The 25,277-nt window shown below is 39.4% G+C and overlaps 1 protein-coding gene across 4 annotated transcripts in view; it reads left to right on the top strand.

Moving 5' to 3' along the window:
• Window positions 1-25,277, top strand: part of ush2a (Usher syndrome 2A (autosomal recessive, mild)) — a 236,830-nt gene that overhangs the window by 179,496 nt on the left and 32,057 nt on the right. For all 4 annotated transcript variants that reach the window (XM_067592610.1, XM_067592634.1, XM_067592617.1 and 1 more), the window contains exons 67-72: window positions 4,800-4,998; window positions 12,922-13,029; window positions 14,651-14,834; window positions 17,449-17,606; window positions 20,565-20,723; window positions 22,378-22,540. In XM_067592610.1, coding sequence (XP_067448711.1) covers window positions 4,800-4,998; window positions 12,922-13,029; window positions 14,651-14,834; window positions 17,449-17,606; window positions 20,565-20,723; window positions 22,378-22,540 — 971 coding nt within the window. The remainder of the gene's footprint in view (window positions 1-4,799; window positions 4,999-12,921; window positions 13,030-14,650; window positions 14,835-17,448; window positions 17,607-20,564; window positions 20,724-22,377; window positions 22,541-25,277) is intronic.

Genomic DNA, 25,277 nt, shown 5'->3' with positions numbered 1-25,277 from the left:
GGACATTTCAGCTGGGTTTAAAATAACTCCTTGAGCACTAACGTTGACTGATTCACTGGTACCAGCTGATCATCTGAAGTGAATCCCAGTTGTCTTTGTAAAACTACCCGGTGAAAAAGTAGTAACTATGAGTACGTGTGCTCTAGTGTTTATGTAGTAGAGGAGGTGCTAGTAACCCCTCTACATCATAGAGCCACCATTTCAGGCCCGCCCAAAAAATCTTCAACACAGAAATGGTGAAAAACAGTTTAACGCTCTAACTCCACAATTCAGTACTACATAGTTCACAGTCTTTTCACATATTTTCAGAAATTATTTTCTAATATGTATAATGTGTTTAAAAAGAAATCTCTCATTTTCCTTTACACAGACTTTAAAGCATTGATCATCTGCCGTTGGCCGCTCTTCTGATCCGTTGTTTGGCTACTGGCCTTTCAGCTAAATGTTCTTTTACCTTCTCATGAAAGCCTCCTCAGATGCTGATTTCTAGACATTGTTTTACATCGGAATTCAGCTGCTCAGTTGTTCGGTATATTCTACAAATTATAAATCTGTGTCTGACCTTTGTTGTTAGAAAATTACAGTGTGTGATATTTTCACTCTGTGTGAACTCTTGTACTGTTCCCATGTCAGAACAAGTTGTTATTTAGCCTTGTTTCCGCTCTCCCCCTGTATGCGAGGCTCTGGATTTGCTGAGCCTAGCTGATGTTTGTGATAGCGTCCATAATAGCTTCACATAGAACTCCCCCTTGCTATCTCTCTGGCTGTAGCTGAGCTGATATCACCACAACAATTAATTTCTCCGGCTTAGAGATGATGAAAGCTCCCGTTGAAAACTGTCTCTCTCTCTTTTAAAGCTAATTTAACATCTCATTATTTTGCACATTCTTACATATAGAGGAAGCCTGTAGATGTGTCACTGGGAGGGGTGGATGGACGAGAGAGGGTGGGATGGGGGTACAGTTGGTTGAACTTGTTGTGAGGTGTAGATAAATGGATGATGGATGGATTAATGTATATAATAAATGAACGCTGGGAAGAATGATGACAGATGAAATGGGAATGGATGGATGTAGGACAGAGATAAAGGAAGGAGAAGTATTTACTTTTAACATTGGTTGGCTCCTATATCCTCAAAGAAGTCAATACATATCAGTGGACATGCTCATGATTAGGCTGCTACTTGTAAGTAGCCAGTATTCCATGTTCATGGTCATCACCTTGTTGTAGCTTCTTAGAGCCAGAGCAGCTAGACCCACGCAAAGAATGGAGCCCAGGTAAAGTGAGTGAACCTAAGTGAAATCCAGTGCTACAGTGACCTGTCAGTCACAAGACATACAACCAGTACATGTACTCAAAAACAAACTTTCAGCAGCACAGCCCAATTATAACATATGTATGTGCTAGTAAACCACTGCTTAAATGAAAAATCCAGTACGAACACAGCAACCAAGTAATCATCATCATCAGTTCATTGTAGTCATGTATGCTGGCCATACTGGACAAAAAGGCCAGTATTCACTCAAACTTTGTCGTAGTTCTTGTAGATCTGAACGTCTGCTTCTTTAGCTTGCAAGACAATCATCTTTCTTCACCATTCGTTCACTTACCTTTACTTTCTGCCAGTTTATGCTGGCCAGTGGATACACTGCCTGCTTGCCTGAGCTCATTTGCTGGAAGCATCATATTATGAACCAAAGCAATGAGCTGAAATCGGCTTAAAGCTGCAACTAAAAGCTGTTTAGAGCAGAATTGGCTGTTGATTCTCAGTGTGTTCAGCAGTAATTGGAAAGGTTATCAAAGTAATTCAGTAATCTGTTCCTGTTGTCTATCTGAATTTGTTTTGTACTCGTTTATACTACAGTGACATTGTAAAATGTTAGAAGACACGTTGAGACTGTTCGCATAACAAGTTTTTTACTTAATAGTTGCGTTGGGTAGAGAGCAGGTAGACTGACAGTGTAAAGCTCTGACATTCATTTATATTGACTGTTTGTGTTTTGTTGTTGTGCCTATCTGTCTTTTTTTGTACAGCAGCCAAATTTGTCATGTAGTCTCTCCACAAGTGCTCTCTGGAGGTTTTATTGTTGGTATAAACACCCGACATGTGCAATTAAATTAACATTTTGCATACATCTAATGCAATAAAGCCAACAGCGTGATGCACCGACTAGACCTCTCATATCTAAAACATCTCTACATGGAGGCAGACCTCTAGATCCTCATGCTGGGAAACTTTCTCCATTTACCAACTACATGACCAACAGGAGAACTCTGTATACATGCACATACCTTCCTAAAGCCATACACACTTACACCACAAACTCAATCTCTGCCTTCCATGTTCTCTCCGTCCACCTCCCTGTCTCTCACACACATACATATGTTCACACAAACAAGTGCACCCACTCTCAGCAGAGGGTGGAAAGGGAGTGAGTTGGATTAGTTTGTACACCAGTGAAAATTGGCCAAACAGTCCCAATTATGGGATAACTTGGGCTAACCTAATACACCACTGCAATTACCTGGCATCAGCCCCCCCCCCCCGCCCCCTCCTTCCACATACACAAACACAGGCACAGACAAACAAACACAGACACACACAAACGCACACCTGCTGTGACAACAGAAGGTGCTGATCTAATACAGTTGGTCACTTAGAGAGGTAGGAAGAGCGATTGGTCCTCCTTTGTCTTCGAATCCTTTTGTCCTGTTCTCTCTGCTATTTGTCTCCTGTCATTCCCCTGATCGTAACGCTGCACTCTCCAGTTTCTCCCAACTGTTGTCTCCTCTTTCGTTTCTCTTCTCCCTCTGTCTAACCTCTCTCATCCTCACTCCTCTCCACTGTCCGAACACCAGTTTCTGTCTTACAACAACTGTCATCTTGTGTCCAACATTCCTCCTTCTCTCTTTTCAGTGTGTCTCTCACAATCCTGTTTTCTTTTGTTCCTCCAAGTTTCCATTTCTTTGTATACAAAAAGAAGGATGGTATGAGGATCCTAGTGAGTTATTGTGTAGTTTTTTGATATGTGTGAGTGAAATATAAGTATCTGCAATGTATGTTTCTGTGTGTTTACTGATTCTGGCCATGTCATGTTTATATGATATACTGTATATTCAGTCTACTCTGTCGAATTATAAGATGCACATTATCTTTGTATTCATGTACTGCTCAACTCTGGATCCTAAAGTATGTAATTTTGATTTCAATTGTCCACCAAAGTAAAGTTGCAGCAAAATAAAGTGAGATTTTAAGTTACAGTTACTGTAATCAGGCATATATTAGATGGTTATATAGCTTTTATTTTCTTTAAGTTTGACTAAAATCATGACAGATACCATACCATACTTGACAGCACACTGAAGCACTCACTGATTTATCGCACACTTCCCCTACAACTTCCTTCTATTCTTCTTCTTCTCTGCCTCCCTTGCCGTTTCCTCTCTTCCTCCTCTTTGTGTTTGCGTGCATATACCTCCATGTACCTGTGTGTTTGTAAGCATGTGCATGTGCGCGTGTGTCTCTTTAGTTGTAGGAGCAGTGTTCTAATTGCATAGCACTGTGTGGGACAGGTGGGGGAAGTGCTAGTGACAGTCTATTAAGGTAGGATATCCCTGTTGCCATTAGCAGCAGATTGCCCAGTGATTCTGTGGTCTCACATTCACCCAGCATTCACAGGAGCCCACAGACACTACACTAAGAATATACAATAACATGGTCACTAACAACACTGCACTAAAAAGCAGTCATTTGTTTCACGTGAGCTGGGCCTGTTGTGGGATTGCTTTTTTGATTTGTTTTGTTTTTCTTTTGTGTCAGGGATGGTTGGGAAATATAATGCAACTGGAACCCACAGATCCAGTAGAGTACATGATAATTAAAGTTCTAATTGTAAGTTGTGTTGCTGAAATTGCTTTTAGTTGAATTATTTGTCATGCAAAATGCTTAAATGGTAGAGTAGGTCATTTCAGGCTTATATGTTACATGGGTGGTATACTGGAGAAGACAAAACTGACTAAAAATGGAGACAAGATAATGTTAGCCTCCAGTGTTCCCACAAATACCCATATAACCTAAATCATTGGAAACATTTTCTGGTCCCTGGATTCATCCAGTATTCACATATATTAATTCACATGCTTCTTTCCATTAGATCAGTGGGTTCCAAGAATAGAAAGTAGTGTTGTATGAAACACCTGTAATTTACAGACTTCTTGCAGATTTTTCAGTACATGCAGTCAGAGTGTGATAAAATGTGGTGATACTGAAGTAAATTCACTTTAATCATCATGGTGCTTTGTAGCATGATCTTTCCAGTAATGCAGGTTGTGGATATGTTGTCTTTTGGTTCAATTTGCTTCCAGTTTTAGTCCCATTTATCAGAACATTGTAACATAAAAATATGCACCTTTCCACATTTGTCCCTCTTCCTGTTTTATTTTTTGTGAAAAATTATGTCACCAGCAAATGTCTTCCTCTGTTGTCAACAAGGTCTTTATTACCTTAGACAGTGAGGCCCTGAATTTGAATGCATGTTTTTTATCAGGTTTTGATCATGTTAATTGCTTTCATAAATGATCACGGCAGAACTCCATCTGTTGTCCACACCTTTATGACATTCTGTAAAATATCAGAAATATGTTATATTTTATGTTTTTGTGTGTGTTTCCTTCTGTCTGCATCTGTATGTATGGTTTTGTGCCTCTGTGTATATGTCCATGTCCGTGTGTGTGTGTGTGTGTGTGTGTGTGTGTGTGTGTGTGTGTGTGTGTGTGTGTGTGTGTGTGTGTGTGTTTAGGTGGTGGCAGTGACAGTCCAGGGAGTCCCAGAGGGGGTGCAGGCTCCAGTGGTAAAAGCCTTGAGCCCCTCCTCTCTTCATGTGAGCTGGTCCGAACCTAAACGTCCCAATGGAAGAGTGCAGTGGTACCACCTGAACCAGACCGGTCTTGGAACCATATTTACACACATTGAGGGACCCAGAAATTATACTGTGACTGGTAAGATACATGTTGTCTCCTTATCTGACCATCTGCCTCACTTTTCATGCAGTCCTCAACTCTCTCTTTCATTTTTGTACTTCATCCCTCTCTTCTGTCTCCTGCTCCTGTGCTCTTCTTTCATTCTCCTGTAACCTTCTTCATTCCCTTTCTCTCCTGGCCCTCATTTCTCCTTCTCACTAACCTCCCTTTTCTCTTCTTTCTCTCTAAACAGTTCTTTGTTTTCGTTGTTTTCTTTTTTACTTTACTGCTGCCCTTCTTCTGTCATTGGTGCCATTTCCTTCCTCACAATTATCAACCTTCTTTTCTATTCCTCCTGTCTTGAGTTATACAGTTTCTCCTTTTCCTCTTTTCTCCTCCTCTCCTTATTACCTGCTTCTCTTTCTCTTTTCTCTTCTTCTTTCTTCTCTCTCCTTTCCTCTTTTCCTGTAACGCTCACTTCATTCCTCACCCTTTTACCTCCTAAGCTCACACTCCAGATATTCTTACCTCCTCCTTCCTTTCCTTTGTCATCTCTGAACCCTCTCCTCTCTCATCCTCCTCCTCTTCCCCTCTGCTTACCTGTCCACTCCTCCTCTCTCCTCCCTCATCTCCTCCCTTTCCCTTTGTCATGCATTTATTTATGTATGCTGGTTTCTGGAAGCCATCTAATGACTGAATTTACACCTGATTCCCGCCACACTCTCTTTGGCCCAGCCCCTTACACAGACACAAACACACACAAACATGCTCACATGAACACACATGCACAGAAGAAAACCCATCAAGCACAGTAGAGGAGCACACAAGACCAGGCTACTTGCACACACACACACACACATGAGAAAAACAAAAACATAAATACACAAACCACAAAACAAAAGCAGTGTGAGGCCCAGTGCTCTAAAAAACACTTAAAAGTAAAGAAGGTACACAACCAGACAAACAGAAGTGTTGGCTTGTCTTTATACACAAACATGGTGGTGTCAGGACTGGGTGATTTGTGAGTCTTGTTTTATCTACCCTGAGGAGGAGCAGTGTTGCTGGCCCTGTGCCATCAGTCACAACATACATACACACACACACACACACATACACACACTCACACACTTAGACATGCAGGCACAAACACCTGCATTAAGCATTATAAAGCAAACGTTATTGTCTGTATGAAAACTGAACATATCAGAGACACAACAGAGAAATACATCACAGTAGACACACTTATCTAGACTTACTACCTATCTGAAACTGGAATAGTTAAACTAACTTTAGATGTAAACATTTAAAGTGTTCCAAAGCGGATTTGATCCCCTACCCCCCAATAGATTTTTATGTGTAAGAACCAATTGATGACATTTTTGAAGCTGAAATCCAGTAGCATTTTCCCTTCACAGTTCTCTCCTCTCTGACTTGGACTCAGACCAGGCATCGGCTTTGCCAGTAGCCAATAGACTATTCCCATGGTGCCTGTGGTTGGCTTGTATGGTCAGGAGGTGCGTGTGCACGAGCATGTGTGTTTGTATGTGTAGGCATGAGGCAAAGCAAACAATGCCAAATAGAGATGGTAATGTGCTGTAATACTGTACCACCCCCATGTGCCAGTGTAAGCAACCAGCATGCGTGTGTGAAATTCCCCTGTCCCCCAGTGAGACACTGGAAAACCCTGCGTATTCAGCCAAAACCACTACTGGGGCAGTCTCTCTCTCTCTGACTCGCTCTCTTATTTCTCCATGTTGCAGCTCTCTTTGTCACAACATTAACTATGGTTTAGGAACAGATTCCAGTCTTTTAATATTCCTGTTTGCTGAAAAACAACTGAAACAGAAACATTCAACACAATGCTTCACATAAACAAAAGCTCAGAAATAGATAAACTTTTTTGTAGCAATACATATTATTTCAAAAAGACCTTGAGTGTTCTTAATGCCAGTCCTGCAGATTGGCTGCTTCATACAGCAGGTTTATTAACTGTAAAAATAGGCTTTGGTTACTTACTTTCTCATCTGCGCTTTCTCTTTTTTATCATTAACAAAATAAATTATATTTTTATTTATATACTCATTTTTTAACAAAATGTTTAAATTCAATATTAACCTTGCAATATTAATATGTGTGTTTTTAAGCAATATTTTGTATTATTTGATTTATCTTATTCAGTTTTTCTTTAACACATTTATAACCATTTCAGCGTACACACACATACACACTCACACACATACTCAAGTGTTCCTCTTCATACCAATGTGGTGTTATTGTAATGAGTAACTGCCATTGAATGGCAGCTGTTGAAACTGTTGTGTGCCACAACTTTAAATAGAAAACCAATAAAAAGTGAAATAGAGAGACAGAGCCAGTCAGATGAGAGGTGGGAAGTAGCTTCAGTGGCAAAATTAAATAAAGAAGGAAGGACAAAAAAAATTATACACACTGAGAGAATGAAAGAAGCACAGAATGACACTTTTTAAAAGAGAGTGAAGGAGAAAAGGAGGAAGGAGTGGAACAGATGAAAAGATGGATGGATGTATCTAAGTGTTTTCAATGAAATATGAACAGAAATAATTGCTGTGCTACTCCCTCATCCTTAATGTTTAATACGCCATTATTCATCTTCTCTGCATCTCTCTCACAGCTCACACACTCACTCACTCAAACCACAGAAACAGGAAAAATGTGCTTTTTTTTTAAGCTACAAAAATGTCGATTTTAGATTGAATCACTCATGTAACTTATCTGATGCATGAAATATCTTTACTGCTAAAAAGGCCTCCTGATCATAGAATTAGGTGTATCTTCTATCAAAACTACTTTAGTCTGTGAGGTGATGAGTTATCAAAAGCTGGGGTAAATTCACTCACCTTATTATATATTTTAAATTATAAAACAATAATAGCAAAATTGTAATTTCAATTACTACTTGTTGCTCTCTAGTAAAGATATAAAATACAAGGTTCTATACATTGTTTTCACAGTCTGTGTATTTCAGACATTAAAGACTTTTGTGGTTTGTTTTAGTCTAGAAAAGTTTTACATCTGCATAATATCTACTACACAATAAACAGTTTCTGCATCTTTAACAGTGCTCACCTGTGAATGACGTGTTGTGACCTCTGCCTTAAAAGCATTGGCGCCGTAGACCTTCAATAAGCACTGCATAATTTCTCAGTAACTCCCAAATTAATGTTAATTTTACAAATAGTGAAAAATCCCATACCCTTTATAAAAATCAAGCAGTTGCTTCAACCAATGCCAAATATAAAAGTATAAAAACTAATTTGTGGCTTTTGCTGTTTACAGTTTATCAATGATTTGCCTTAGGAAAAGCAACAAATAGACTCTTAATAATAGTATTTTTAGCAGTTTGGAAAAGCGACACTTCATAGAAAGAATTAAGCACTACTGTACAAAGACACCCCATGTGAATCGATATTAAGTATTGCTATCATTAGCTCACAATGAATTATTGCCTGCAATTATATAGATTATGGCATTAATCATGTGTTTAATTGGTCTTTTGTAGGCTCATTATTAATTCAGAACAGCAGGGAATAGAGTATGTTCTTTTATTTATTAATGCTTTTCCCCCCGTAGTCCATGCTCTGATTGGTCCATGCTGCAGTATAGGTGCGAAGTATGTAGACATGGGAAAAGGGGGAAAGGAGAAAGACAAGAATTTTTACTTTTCACGTATCAATCTTGAATCTGTCCTCCATCAGAAGTGTCAGTTTTATGCAGAAGAAGAGTCTTTCATCCAGATTCTTAACAACGACACAACTTGTAACTTCAAAAAATTATATTTGAGAATGGGGGAAAAGCACAAGTTTAAGCAGGCTTGCAGTAAAAAGGTTGATTTCAGAGGGATAGCTCGCTAGAAGCCTTTCTCCTGTTTAGGCCCTATGTCTGCCCGTCCTCCCTCTAAAGAAAATGTACAGAGATGTAGTGTAGTGAGAGGACTGAAGAAGACTACAAATTAATGATTTGCTTTTTTTCAGCTGCAAAATGTTGTTTTTTTCCCAGATTATGAAATCCTTTTTGATTTCAGAGAAACACATACATGCAGATAAAACTGTATTGTACATATCGGTTTGCTTGCTTAGTGGATCTGTGTGTGTGTGTGTGTGTGTATGTGTGTGTGTGTGTGTGTGTGTGTGTGTGAGAGTGTGTGTGGGTGTGTGTGCGTGTGTGTGTGTGAGTGTGAGTGTGTGAACCTGATCTCACTGCTCCATCCCAGACAGTCTCTACATTAGGGAGCCACAGACAGGAAGTCAAACTCTTAATTATTTAGGAGAGGTGTTATCAAAGCTCTCTCTCTCTCCTCTCTCCCACTGCCTCTCTCTTCCTCCCTCTGTCCTTTTCTTTCATTTTCTTGCTTGTTCTTAATACAGCGTCCATTTTTTTTCTATTTCTCGTGCCATTAAAGCAAATTTGAATTCCGTTTCTCTCCTGTCTTCTGCTTCTTCTCTGTCCCTTATCTTTCAATTTCAGGCTCTTCCTCAGCAGTCCTCACGTTTCTCTCGTCTTATTTCCTTGTCTGTCTTTCCCACGTTCTCTCCATCCTCTCTTTCACTTTACGATTTCTCTCTTGATATTTGCCCTTTCTCGTCCCTCCTTCCAACCACCTTTTTCCATTTTTTCCCTTCTCTCTGTCTCTCTGTCTCTCTCTCTGTATCTCTTTCTCTCTGTCTATGTGGTGTATCAGGTGACAGGTATGGTATTGCGGCCTGTGCCCATCATCCTATCATATTCTCTAATGCAAACAGGGAAAGGCAACCTGTCAATAAAATGTCGTTTTAAATCTGTTATTTTTACTGCAGGCATACACACACACACACACACACACACACATACACACACACACACACACACACACATAATTAAGAAAAAGAAAGCACCCACAAATACAATCTCACAGTTATGTCAGACACGATTGTCTTCACATGCACAATCTCTTTCTTTGACTTTTTACTTGTATGTAAGCTCCAACTCTTCACTGTGTCTTAGTGTCTAAGTTTCTTTCTCTCTTTCTTTCTGTCTTACACACACACACACAATCTCCACTGCGTCCAGCTCTTGCGATGACAGCTACAGCCTTGTCTCACTCTGTGTTAGTGAGCCGCTGGCTGCTCACATCACAACGCCCTCCACCCGTTTTTCACTTCCTGGTGATCACAGTTAAAATGATTGAAGCTTCCTCTGTCTTTCCATAATCAAGCACATAAGCATGTGTGTGTGTGCACACACGGGTATGCGTGTACATGTATGTACACACTTTGTCTCTCTCTTTCTGTGGGGTGCGCACACACACACAATCACACCATCGTAGACAATGTGTAATTTCTCCAGCAGACCAATACTGCCCTCTTTAGGACGAGTGATAAAGGTAAATTCAAACACACCAAGAAACATCAGAGGTGACTGTGTGTGCGTGTGTGTGTGTGTGTGTGTGTGTGTGTGTGTGTGTGTGTGTGCGTGCGCGCGCGTGTGTGTGTGCGTGTGTGCATCTGTACATGCACATGTGTTGAATGAGAAGTATAATTGTGCTTCTTTGTATCTACAATAACATGTTATAGAGCAGATAGTTGGAGAATCAAGCCACTCATAGAATTTGTTGGCCTTGTACTTGTAGTTTCTGACTTTGGATGCTCATGTCATGTGAGTGAAAGTGATAAATCAACTTTTACAAGCATGTTCTATGATCAGTCCACTCCTTTAGGCTGTAAAAGGCACGGGCAACAGTTTAAAGCATTTTGATTATTTTGCTTATGCACATAGATCTTATCACATTTTCTAATTTTCATTAGGTCTGAAGCCATTACCACACATCTTCATTGTCTCATAATGTTGACTACATGTGGTCTGTGTTACAAATATTATAATCCAGTCGTCTGTCCAGTTTTCAGGCCCATTCTCACTCCTGCAGTTAAACTGTCTGTCTCTATGTAGGAAAATGTAGTGACGGGCTCACTGCTTTATTCAGCGTTGCAACAAATGACATCACTCGCAGTGTAGACATTTACTATGCTAGAGTGCACACACGCATATACACACGCTTAGTTGCACAGTTAAATAGTGTAACAGAGCCTTACGCTTCAACCCTAGTACTTTCGTATGGCTGGCAGATTTCCTTTATTTAACCCAAACACAGGGCAACATTGTGAGAACATTTGCACACACGCAAACACACACACACACACTCACACATTGATCAGAGGTTGGGTTAAACGTGGCTGGCTGCGAGGCATGTTAAGCAGGCTAAGCAGTAGAAAGAGATGTGAGGAAACCGTGGTGAAGCACTCCGCTGTGCATTGTGTGTGTGTGTGTGTGTGTGTGTGTACACACACAAATGCTCTCTGCCGTATGTAGTCAACACAGGCTGGGTACCGACATACATATAGCAGCTGAGACACACAGCAGGGTGTCCTTCTCTGTCTCTCAACCTCCAAATATACACAGTGGGTAACAACAATAGATAATTTAGATTATTAGCTAAATTATATCTTAAAGATGTTTATTTTTATTTTATCTATCTTTATTAAGTGGGAACATTTTTGTCTTTTCTCACTAAATTAAAGGCGTGGTGCATTTTGATATAATTTATTAGTAAAATCAGTGATATTAAATTCTATCTCACATGTGGTAGTTTAGTCCCCCCCTGTCTGTTTGTTCTTAGATACTAAACAAAAATTTGTATCTAATAAGAAATTTCACTTTCATGTAAAGAAAAAAAGTCAAAATGTATGTTATAATAAAGAGTCGGTATGAAAACATATTCTAAAAAATGTATGAGCGAAATTAATTGATTTATTTCTTAATATTAAAACATATTTATCTAATCTAATCAGAAATCTTTAATAGTCTAAAATATTTATTGCTTCACCTAAAATAGTGCAGATAAAGAATTCAACACACTGTATCATGCAGTGCCAAAGCTTATTGTTGGAATCATCCTTTTGAAGTAAAGTTGTTTTAGTTCATTCATTTTCCCTTGAATGTGATTTGTAAGCTGTTGTATGCAGTCAGCTAAGTGAATGACCATAAAACATCCAGTCAACTCCCTTGACAGCATTACGGATTTGCATCCACCCATTTATCCTGATCATCCAGCTTACATCAAGAACAAGGCAGTAAATATACCTAAAGGATAAAAGGTTTTAAATGACTAGAAAGTGGCTTTAACTTGAGGATGACTTTGTTCAGGTAAATGTGGCATTTTTAAGAACTCATAGTGTTAAGATCTCACCAAAAAGGCTCAATATAACACTAAAAAAAAGATTTCCTGTGGTAGCAGTTAAAGAACCACTCAGTTGTATGTGATTTCTTTTAGACTGCATAGCGGGTGCCCATAAATAAATCATGTCTGGACGCTGTAGCCTAAACGCATACCGAGGTATCATAATTATCATAGATCAAAAGCTGATGACATTACAGCGTTGGACCGGTCCTATCCCATGTCAGTTCCGCGGCTGCCCATCTTTACGTTGTTTCATTATTGAGTTATGGCATGCATAATTTAACACCGACAGATATGGATCCATCCGTTGAGAGAGTGTGGAAAGAACAGAGGGAGAGAGAATGAAACAGATAGAGAGAGAGAATATGGTCAGAAAGAGAGTTAGTGATACAGGTTGGGTGAGCTTCCCTCTTTCTGTCTCTCTTTTACTTTTCCCTTTTGTCTTCTCTTCTCCTTTATCCCCCTATACTGTATATCCTTCTATCCACCCAATTTTAAAAAAAAACTCATCTGTATAGTTTATTGCAATGAGAATAAAAAAAGAATCATGATATAGGAAGTATGTATGCAATTTTACATATGTGATTATATGTCTATGATTCATCCTTTGTGCTCTTTCTAGCATAATATTCATACATGTCTCTCTGTGTGTGTGTGTGTGTGTGTGTGTGTGTGTGTGTGTGTGTGTGTGTGTGTGTGTGTGTGTGCTACAGGTTTGCAGCCATACACAGACTACAGTTTCTTGCTGGTGGCCTGTACAGCTGTTGGATGTGGAGCCAGCTCAACTTCCACAGGACGCACCCTGCAAGCCCTCCCTGCTGGTACACACACACACATGCACACACAAACACACACACACACACACACACACATACAGTTAGGAATACCTTGAAGATCCTGCAGAACCCTAGTACCTCCAATTAACACATACTGTACATTTTAGGAATTCTGCTTTTGATTTTATGTAGTGAAGTTTTCTAACAAATGATGTGGTTAAACTGATTCTGTAGGTCTTAAACATTTACTTTATCAGATGTCCATTGTCAGATCTAGAAAAATGTAAGACAGGAATAATATGTTTTATGCAAGAATGTATTGAATTACACATAAAAAACAATTTACAAAAGATTCATGCATTCATTTTTGTTTTTGAATGTATAGATTACTGGCAAAAAACTGTCACATTTATATTCTAATTATACAACGCATCATATTATTTTTACATATTATACTAGTTCATTTTAATTTGTTTACCAGTTTTAATTTGCTTAAAAGATCACTGATTTAAAATACTATAATTGAAATTGAAATTCAACAATATCTTCTGTGTTTACCTTTTACCTTTGTCTCTGTCTTCTTTACTCTTCTATTCTACTCTTACTTCCTTCAGATTTTTTTTTAATGCTTTCTCTCATCTCTTCTTGCTTCTTCCCTTTTCTCCTCCCACTGTTCTCCTTTTATGAATCCTCCCCCTCTCTTGTTCTTCTTTGGTCTCACTATACTAAATCTCACTCACCTTTCTCTTGCTCTCTTCTCCCTCACTGTTGGCTGCAGTGGAAAAAAAGCTTAATTTTGTTGCCTGGCTCAATTGGCTCCTTGGATTCTTGTTTATCAAAGAACTTAATTTGGGATAATTTCTCCCCTCTTCATCCTCATTTCTTTATCATATCCCTCTTCCTCTCCAACACCTCTCTGTCTCTCCTCGTCTAATCTACTGTGTCCTTCTGCTCTCTGTCTGTCTTGAGTTTTTCTTCCTCCTCTTCCTCCTTAAAGCTATTGCACATTTATATATCCCTTTTTTTTGTAATGTTCCAATATTCCTGCTTTCTTTTCCATTTCAATATCTCATTCTTTCCCTTAGTGTGTACAGTACCTATACCCCCCTCTGCTTACCTCACTAACCCCTTATCTATTGCATCTTTTATCTTTCTTTATACAGTATATGTTTTATCTCTTTATTTCTTACTTTTTGAGCCTACCATTTCTTCTTTTTAAGCTCCTCCTCTCTACCCCTCCCCACCCTTATCCTCGTGTCTTAATGTCAACCACAATGCCACCAGATAATTTAATAACATCTGAAATACACTTAATTGTGTAATTGGCATTAACATATCTGCAAAATGCTTGTGTTTATATTATCAGCAAAATAATTCATTTTCAATTTAAAGTTAATTAAACTCTCCTCCTGCACACGTTTGAATTGAGTCTGAGACCATTTGTGTACCTTTTTTAATTTCAAATCATTTTGATCAGTTGTTTGAAATAAAAAGAATGCCTGGTTAGAATGAACTGCGACAGCCACCTCTCTAAGAGAATCTGTCCAAAAAGCTTAAAGAATTTACCAATCAATCTAATAATAATATAATAATGATATATAAATAATAATAGGCGCCAATTAATAAATGTGGAAACTCACGTCCTCCTCCTCCTTTTCTTCACCAGGTGTATGGTCAAGGCCGAGACACCTGATAATAAACACATCTGCGGTGGAGCTGTATTGGGATCAACCATCCCAGCCTAATGGACACATCTCCCAATACAGACTGAACAGGGATGGGCACACTATTTTTACCGGAGACCATCGTGACCAGAATTATACCGACACTGGACTCCTGCCAAACCACAGGTAGAGTGCATGCGCTCAGACACGTATACACACAAATGAATACGTGCACGAGTGTGTGCCCGTACAGTACGTAGAAGTCACACATGCGTAAACACACTTCACTTGTAGCTTCATAATTAATCATCCCTTTAATTCCACATTTTTCCCATTTGAGTGTACGTGTGTGTGTGTGTGTGTGTTTGTGTGTGTTTATATTGGGGTCACCCTGTTTTAAAAGCTCTCCTATCGTCCCATCCATGTCTCTCTCTCAGGACTGCACGCTGTATATGTCTGTTTGTGTCATTTAATGAGCAAATATTTGACATTCCAATGACAGACGCAAACATCACCACACACACACACACACACACACACGCACACACATTAAAATCACAAATCAGATCTGGCTTTTTGCTTACAGACAGCAGTGGAGCGTAGATTTTATTTATCTGTTTATTTTCATTTAACCTTTATTAATCCATGTCTTTTTTCCAAGATGGATTTTCTGTTTTAATTATAGGGTGTAAAATGATACCCTCTCTCCTCCCCATCCTGTCTCTCTCTCCTGTCTCCTTCTCTCTCTCCTCGGCCTTCTCTCTCCCGAGACAATTTCTCTTTACCCCAAATAGAATTCTTAGGATAACAACCTGCAGTACTCCAATCTCCTCTATGTGCGTGTGAAAGAGAAAGAGAAAGGAAGGACTGAAGAAGATAGGACTGTATGTGTGTGTGACGTTTAATTTTCCCTAATTCCACATAGTCTGGCAGAAGGCATCCCCGTCCCGACCCTTCGCTTCTCATCACTTGTCTCGCTTCCTATTCACTTCTTTTCCTCTCTCTCTCTCTCCCTCCTCCCCTCCCATCCTTTCCCTCTTACCTCATTCCCTTCCTCCTTCTTTTCCCAATTTAGCCCTGCGCCAAGAATTACACAGGGAGCACCGGCCCCATTATCTAAGCAGACTTGTGTGTATTTTTGCCCCCATGTGTGAGTGTGTAGCCCCGCATGCCTTTCTGTGTGTGCATGTGTCTGTGCGTGAGACTGCTCAAAGTGGCCATTGATTATTTATGACAATGTTGATTAGCTGTCACTTTGCTTCGGCAGCCCAGGAAGTGTCTAAGATGACGAGAGAATTAACCTATTCCCTCTGGCTGGCCCCGCAGGACACACACACACACACACACACACACACACACACAACCACGGCCAAACAGATGCAAATGCCCCACTCACTGATTACCAACCACACACACACACACACACACCATTTTACTTTTGATATCCCAAGGCGGTGTTTACATTTAAGTAAATATCTTCCAGTGATGAAGTGTTTAAATTCATTCTCCCACTGAAACCTTATGCCATGATGAAATTCTTCCTCTCCATCACACTCAGTCTCTGCTTCAAACTGTTTTCCTCTCTTCACTTCTGTTTCTCCGTCTCACTCTCCACCTGTCTCTCCTAGACATAGTTGGTATGTCTAGAAAGGTGTGTTTATTTATTTTTTTTATCTGTGTGCCACAATGTATGTGTGTGTTTGTGTGAGTCTATGAGAGTAACATACGAGTAGTTTTAATATCCTTTCCTGACTGTGTTCTAACCCACTGCAGAGGTGCTAATGGCCTCCTGTTTAAAACGGTCTGCGCAGGAACAATAACCCAACACCATCGCCTATTAATGCATGTGTGCCCGAGTTTATAGCAAATTAAAGGCTTTTAATGTTAAATGGTGGCCCACTTACACAGCTAATGTAGGCTTTAGCACCAGCCAGCCACATGCTCTTAAAAGGGAAATCTATCTTATGATGTCATGGGCAGGAAAGATAGAGAGTGTGACGAGAGAGGCGGTGAGACAGATGAAGGAGAGAGAGAGAGACAGGTGGATGATGGAGAGGGAGAAAAGAGGAGGAAACCAACCAACAAGTGTAGTCACCGTATGAGTTCACACACACACACACACACACACACACATATACAGTTGCAGGGTTTTATGATTCCTATGTGTCTCTCCAGAGGTTGTTTTAAAGAAAACATTAAGATTTCTTCTATTTATCAATTTATCACAACTCTTAGAATTCAAAGACAAAACATCCTGGAACATTGGACTTGCTGGTTATCTATCCCCATCTATTACTTATAAACTGTAGTAAGATGACCACACCAATGTTGCTTGCTTGCTTTGTTTGCTGTGGTGCCATTGTCAGTGTGAAAGCCCTTTACCATCACACCTGATGCTGTGCTGCTAAATGGTGTTAGGTGGAATAGTAGAGGAATATATTTCAGTTTTATAGTGGTATGGCAAGATGAAACACACACATTCAAATAAAATAAATATATATTTTAGGTTGTGTCATAGCTTATATATAAAAAACTGGTGGAAAATACAAAGAAATCTTAAATATATTTGGGATATACAGTATTAATAATCCTGATCCAGACCATGAGCCTGACAATACACAGTGGTATAGTATATGTTTTTTGTAAAACTGCCCCCTTAACCTTGTCTTTCTCTATTTTCTCTCCTTCTTCCTTGATCCCTCATGCCATTATTCTCATTTTCTCCTCCTTGTTTTTCTCTGTGCTCTGTTATCTCTATGCTGCTTTCTCCACACCCCTCTTTACGCTGCCACCTCTTCAGATACGTGTATGAGCTGAAGGCCAGTACAGGGGGTGGGACTGGTTTGAGTGACAAATATGTTATAAAAACACCAGTCTCGTGCCCCACTGGGATCAAAGCTCCCCACAATGTGACAGTCTCAGGCCCCCACTCCATCTCTCTTGCCTGGACCCCTCCTGGTGAGTAGCAATCTAAACGAATGGATGGATGGATGGAAGGAGGAAGGGATGGATGGATGGATGGCTCTCAAGTAATTTTCAGTGTCTATCAAAATGTCATAACAGATTAGACACTTTGTTTTGATATAACAAACTTGTTAGTGTTTGTTAATGATGATTTTTATAATCTGAACTTAGGTGTTTTCTATAGTATCGAAGTGCATAATCACGTGTATCTCAACATTCTCTCCAGGAATAATTTTAAAAGACTCTTCAAAAGTAACAGATGGCTGTGGCCCATCAACATTTTAAAATTCATACATTTAGATTCACAATGTTGAAATAATTAAAACTGATGGCTCTCTAGCATCGTTAGATTAGAGACGCCTGTGTGGATATTACTAAAAGAAAACAGTGGAGGAAACATTTCCAGAAACCAACGTTCCTCCGGCTGCACAAGTCTACTGGTGTTTGGATGTCTGTTGTCATTAACCAATCAGACATCTGATCTATTCCTTTAACAACTGCACAAGATTTTATTGTGAGTAACTGCGCAGTAACTGAGTTGTCATTGTTCACCAGCTCAATGCACCCCAGAGAGAGGGGCTCGATTCAATGTTTAGTAATTCAAATCTTTTTTCAGAAGAGAAAACTGCATCTGCAATTAACCCTCTAACATAGACATCCACGAGCATATACTTGTCACACTGCAGCAGGAGCTCTTCAAAAATCAACCCACAGAAACAGAAGGATTCTTTTTCATTGTTCCTGAAATTATATTTGTTTGATGATTGCATTAGCAAATCTAATCTTCTAAAATCTACTATACGCACACACAGAAACATTGGCTGTCACATTCATTGGATTTAGCTCTACAAGGCAAAAAAATATATAAACTCACCATATCAAACTGACCAGAAAGAAGTTTCCCTCCATATGAATCACTTCTTCCTCAGATGTAAAGAAACAGCGAGAGAGGGGTCAGACTTAAACAAAAGCCCTGAGTAGTTTTCCATTCACCTTCTGGCCTCTCAGGACCTGGACACACACACACATCCGCAGGCATACATGAGCATACACTCAGGGCTGAGTTTCATGCTTATGGGGCAGTGATTGTCTGCCCTAACCCATCTATCATTGACTATTACTCTCTCATTAGGCTGATTTCCTATCTCAGAAACCGCTTATAGGGCCAACTAGCAAAGACACTTCACTCTGTTGCGTATGTGGGTTTGTGTGTCTTTCTGTTTCTGTATATTTGTGTCTGTGTTTATGTATGCATCTTTATACATGTGTATTTGTGTGTGTGTGTGTGTGAGTGTCTTTGTGTGCATGTGCGTATGAGTGTGTGCACATCATTGTGGAGATATTTCCATAGGCAGGTCTATTCTATCGTCATTACTGGTTGATTTTAAAGGTGAGGAAATATCGTCTGGGTTCTCACGCTTGGTTAACTCCCTGAGCCCATAGTCTGGAGTGTTTTCGACTGGTGTGTGTATTTGTGTGTGTGCATGCCTGACTCTCTGACAGTGTGTCTGTCGGTGTGTATGTACATGCACATGTATTTGTGTCTTCATATGCATACATTGACTGCCAAAGCACTGACGTATGGCTATTAAAAATACATTTACTCTAGGATCAATTCCTCCATCATGATGTTTGTGTGTGTATGTGTGTGTGTGTGTGTTTGGGGAGGCTTTGTATGTGTGCATGGGTTGTTTGTATGTAAGTGTACATGTGTGCATTTATGATTGTGTATGTGGTTATCATATGTGTGAAATAGAAGATGGAGAGGCAGCTGATTGGTTGTAAATAATACAACTTAAATATCACAGCGACAATTAAACCTCTATGACTGAGCAACATAGCGATCAAAGAGAAATGCATTATGACCCCTGTGTGTCATAAATATCACTGTGTGTGTGTGTGTGTGTGTGTGTGTGTGCGTGCGTGGACTATGTGAAAGTGTGTTAATACAGCCAAAGTGTGCTCATATTAAAAGCTCCATGTGCTGAAGTCAGAAGTGTGTGTATGTGTTTGTGTGTAGGTGTGCATATGTGAGTTGGGGGGTGAATAATTGAAGTCGCTCATTTCTCTGGTAATCAGTTCGTTCTCAAGATATCCAGAGTTCATGAATGTTGAATAACCCATCACAATACAGTTGGCCTGAATTATGGAAAAACCTCCGGTGAGAATATTAACAAAGTCTAGGTGCGTGTGTGTATCTGTGCGGGTGTGTCTGTATACATTTGTGTGTTTTTGTCTAGTTGTGAGACCACAGTGGCAGGATTGTGAGGGCAAGATGTGTCAGTTTTGAGGCAAAAATATAAACAGATATGTACTATAGATGTACATGTAATATCAAAAAATGTTTATTCATATCCAACAAACATTTAATATAGAATACAACCCTCAAATTATCAAATAAAACCCTGCTTGTCCAAAGTATCATTCTACATACAATACAATTTCAAAATGGAGCAAGACTTCCTTGACTGTACCTGTAAATAGCCAATTAAAACCAATGGAGATACTATATGCTCTTATTTACCCTACAGAACACACAGCCTGTTGTATTCAAGCTGAATGTCCTTTTTTGCACTGTGAAGCAGGCAATGACCTTTTTACATGTTACAATGGTTTTAAAAATGCTTTCCTGGGCATCAAGAGGCAAATGTGAGCCATTCAAGTGAGTGCTGTCAATGATTTGATGACAGTACTACATTACCCCTCCTGTAAACACTGCCGAGTGTCATGCATATGACATGCTCAAATGTTATCTCACAGTCCATGTACATAGCTGTTACAGTCAGCGTGGTGTATCTTTCTGGATTGAAAAAACTTAAAATTATCTAATTTATCCTTCTTTTTATTTAAGTTATAAATGTACTCCAGCAAACAACATTACTGTAGTACAGTACACTAATATACAGCAAGTAAAGATAATCATATCCTGTGTGTCATTTTCCTTTTCCACAGCTCAGTTTGACAGCAGCCAGCCTGTAAACTACAACATCCTGTTAAATCCAGGAAGTGACAGTGCCATAATGCATCACGCAGGGCAAGGCCTGCACCTCTCTGTTACAGGTCTAGAGTCTTTCACCACCTACTACATCAGAGTGCAGGCCTGTCAGATTGGTAAGTATTTAATTATACAACATACATTTTATATAATTAATTAAACTTAATAAGACAATAAGATGCACATTAAAAAACAAAGGTACAAAAATATATAAAAGCCTCACCATTAAATTGAGGAAATTGTAGAGCTCAGCATAGAGAGACTGTAGTTCTTAGCCAAATGATTTGTGTTTAACATGACATTTCTGGTGTTCTGTTTACTCAGGTAGGCTTCACTTTATAACAAGCTACGCTGTCCTCTGTGAAACAACACACTGCAATGTGCCTGCACTTACACAGTAAATTGGCCAGTTAGATTCAAACCTTGAGGGTGGTTAAAGTGGCTTGATTTATTCTGTGTCGGCACTTAAGATGGCCAAACAAATTTGAATACTGAGGAGGCTTCAGACACCTTGTTTCATGTACATGTGATGTGAGTGGTGAGAAGATCTTTACCTGTGATGGAAGATCATTAAATAGAGATGTTTAACTGTAGCTAAAAGCCTTTTTCAATGGGCTCAGTATAACCCTTTGGCCTCTGTGGGGCATGCCAAGCCGTTACCACTTTCATTTCCATGTTGGCCTCTCAGCAGGGGATAACCATGCTGATCTGTGAGATGACGGCCTTACTAGCTACAAAGTGCAAACAGGGTCACTCTGTGTCCTCAACAGATCAGTCATAGTCAATGGTTTGGCCCAAAAAATGTGCCAATGTGCAAGCGCTGAAAAGGGGGCATTTATAGAATAAATATGCAGTGTTTGCCAATTTTTTGTTAGGGGTAAATTGTTGTTGTCGTTTTTTAAAAGTTTTTGAGGCAATTAACTGGTGCACCAATGAGGTTCAGACACTCATTCCTAAGATTCAGTGTGACCTCAAAGGCTCTGTCAGAAACCTACAGAGAACATTGCAGAGAAAGTTTGTAACTTAAAGTTTTAGAGCATTTCTTCATCAGAAGTCTACACTCCATGTGGATAGTTATGTACGGTAACAGGGCAACATATTTTCAATTCAGGTCAATTTTATTTATATAGCGCCAAATCATAACAAAAGTTATTTCACGGCACTTTTCACATAGAGCAGATCTAGACCGTACTCTTTAATTTACAGAGACCCAGCAATTCCCCCCATGAGCAGCACTTGGCGACAGCAGCAAGGAAAAACTCCCCTTTAATGGGAAGAATCCTCAAGCAGAACTGGGGTCTAGGTGGGCAGCCATCTGCCTTGACCGGTTGGGTTGAGAGAGAAAGAAGGAGGCAGAGAGACACAGAGAAGCATAGCAACAACAATAATAACAATAACAACAATTATAATAATAGAGATATGACTAGTAATGTCATATGATGACAGACAAACTAAAAAAAATCAAACCAAGCTTAAACTGTTGAACTACAGAAGTTTACTAATGCTACCCATGTTTTAGCAACATTGTGTTTGGTAAGCACTACGTTAACATTCTTAGGTGTTGCTGGTAAAAAAGGGTTGTATTTGTTCTATGATATGTTTGCTTTCAAACTGAATGAAAGCAAATGTAGAATGTAGGCATGGCAGCCTGTACTGTATATATTGTTTATCTGATTTGTTCCATTAATGTAAAAGAAATAATCCAATAAATACGTGTTCCTAGAAATGTGTGTGTTTTGATATAAATTCCTCCTGTTGCATCTCTTGCAGAGGGGTGTGGAGTAGGAGCGGGTGTGTATGTTCGGACTTTAGAGACCGCCCCAGAGGGTCTGCTGCCACCCACAGTAAAAGCAGCTGGTGCCAGTGTCCTGGAGATCCACTGGTCACCCCCCCAAAAACCTAATGGTCTGATCACCTCCTACCATGTTTTCAGGTAACATACACACAAAAAACACAAATATATTTTATTCATACACAAGTAAAAAATGAAAAATAGATGTAGAAAAGAAAAGAAACCAGCATTGTTATTAGGTAATTATCTTTGATGTCATGCTGACTTTCTCCCTTAGACTTTTTGTCAGTTCTCTCAAAACATAAGAAATATAACAATGATGCATCATAACAATTTTTTTTTTTGGTATGGACAGTCATCTGTATCGGGTTTATCAGGTATATGAATGTAACATGAGGAACAAGACAACTTAAACCAGCACCAACCTTTGTTGTTTAAAACATACAGGATGAATATACTTTAATCACTTAAACCGTACAAAACCCACCATCAGTATGTTTAATCAGAATTTTGGATTCACTATATTAGGCCACAGCTAAAGTCATCAAACCCACTAAGACTTTATCGTCTTGTTCTTAAAGCTTGGACTCATGCTGCTGTGCAGGAGTTGCGTGCTATGAGATACACTTGATGCACACCATTGATGTACTCAGTCAACCCGGCTCTTAACTTCACACATTTTAGCCCTTTACTTAACCTGTGAAATCAACAACTTACTTTTACCCCACAAAATACCAGTCGAGCAGCCATTTCTGAAGAATGAACACATAAAGCAGACACAACAACAACTACACACCAAACACGGAGCTGCATTCACCTTCTAATGTACTGATACATACCAGTGTGTTCATGCGCTCACATTAGATCCTCAGTTTATCACTAATGAACCAGAAGTAACACACATACAGGGCTGTATAGTGCGAAGTTTTGATCGCATGTGCTATTAAAAATTATTCTGTGCGAAGAGAAATATGTATCTACTCACACATGTGCGCACACGGAGCTCAGCGGAGCAGAGGAGAGACAACATTCGTTACATTACTGTTACTCAGTTGTTGGTTAACTTGGCCTACTGTTGAGCCACTTGGTTGCTACACTTGCCAGGGTTGCCACCCAGGTGGACATCTGCACCTGCAAACAAGCCTATTCAAAGTAACAAATCAAACCCATCAAGGCAACCAAAATAATGTTTGCCCAACATGGTCCTCCCCGTAGCGGAGGGCAGATTTCATAGAACTATAAAAAGTACCTGAAAAAAGTATTTCACTGATATGGTGGAGTGGAAAGAGTGATTTAGTGGATCTGTTAATCCAAAATGAAAAAGGAGACAATGAGTGGAAGAAAAAGTATTAGAAGAAGAGGGCAACATAGAGAAAATGGAGGAAAGGTCCTTGTGACTTCTCTCATGCAAAGGCGACGCCACCTTCCCCACACACCAGCCACAGCAGCCACAGCAGCACAGTAGTCCACATCTTGTCCTGATCATTCTGCAGTCCCACAGTCAACTGCCACAAAGGGACAAAAGAGAGGGAGATGCAATTTCTGCACAACAAAAAAGGACTGCAAAAGTAATGTCTTTTTGCAATTTGTTTGAAATTTGTAAACCAGTTTGTTGTTCTGTTTTATGACTAATACACTCAATGCAGAGTTGATTGTGTACAATTGACAGAAAAGGTGGGCTTCCAGTTTGCAAGCAGTGTTGATTGACGGTTTTAATGTTTAAAGTGAAACCTACCATTCAAAATGTTGTTGCATCTTCACTTTCAAAAAAATTCATAGAAATAATTATGGCTGTTTTGTTTGTTGCAGCTGAACAGTCAGTCTGTCTAGTTAGGTGATAAAGGCAACTAAATACCAGAGACACAGTATTCTTTTGCAGTCCAACTGCCTTTAATAAATTACTAAAGCGTATGCATACAGGCTCCCTGAGCTCTGCAGCAAGAGGAGCACCTTGAACACTTCACACAAACACTTTATACTGTCAGCCTCCACCCAACACAACCATCAACACGAGGACCTTGTGTGCAGTCACAGATCTCTGTCTGCAGACACCTGTTTCCCGTAAGATAATCAATAATAATTCCATATATGGAGTCATACCCATCTTGTACAGCTTCCAGTTCTTGCATTAAGTTCCCTTTTTCCAACAATCACCTCTTAGAATCAGGGTCACCATGTATCATGCACTTCAGATAACCTTATCTATCTTCTTCTTTCCTAACAGACTAGACATTAATTTGCCTAAACAAACGAGGTGTGAGACATCTTGGCAAGACATCTTAAACTAAAACAGGGTCAAGAGTGCATCATGTTCTTTAAAGACAAAACTGATCAGTTGATCACACTTCTACACTGGATTAATGATCATCAAAGTATTAATAAAATAATATAGTAATTTCTCCAACAGTACACTTCTAATATCATTTTTTCCTCCACACTCTTGTTTTAGATAATATGAGATCATAACATAGTGTGATTGTGAATGTTTTCTCTATAATTGAATGGTGTCAAACCTAAAGAAAACACTCTCTCTGCTCTCTGAAACAGTAATGAAGGATAACTCACCCATTTTTTAATGGCTGATAAGATGTCTCTGGGTGCAAAATACAATATTGGTTCAAAATTTGGTATCGGGACTAATCATAAAGGGATACTTGAGTCGGAACAAAAATTACCCGCTCCATACTATGAAGGGTCAGGATATGAACAGTATGTAAGTGTTAACCATCCACCTGTGTGTGCCACTAAATTTTTCTTTGTGCTACTGAAATCTTTAGCTTGCACCAGTGCATACATATAATATACAAAGAGAATGTATATACAGAATAGCCTAGAAGTTTTGGTGATGCATCTTCTGGCAAATGTCTACTCACCAATC

The sequence above is a fragment of the Thunnus thynnus genome, chromosome 1, assembly GCF_963924715.1.
Source record: "Thunnus thynnus chromosome 1, fThuThy2.1, whole genome shotgun sequence".
Lineage (NCBI taxonomy): Eukaryota > Metazoa > Chordata > Actinopteri > Scombriformes > Scombridae > Thunnus > Thunnus thynnus.
This window is presented reverse-complemented; position numbering and strand designations above follow the sequence as displayed.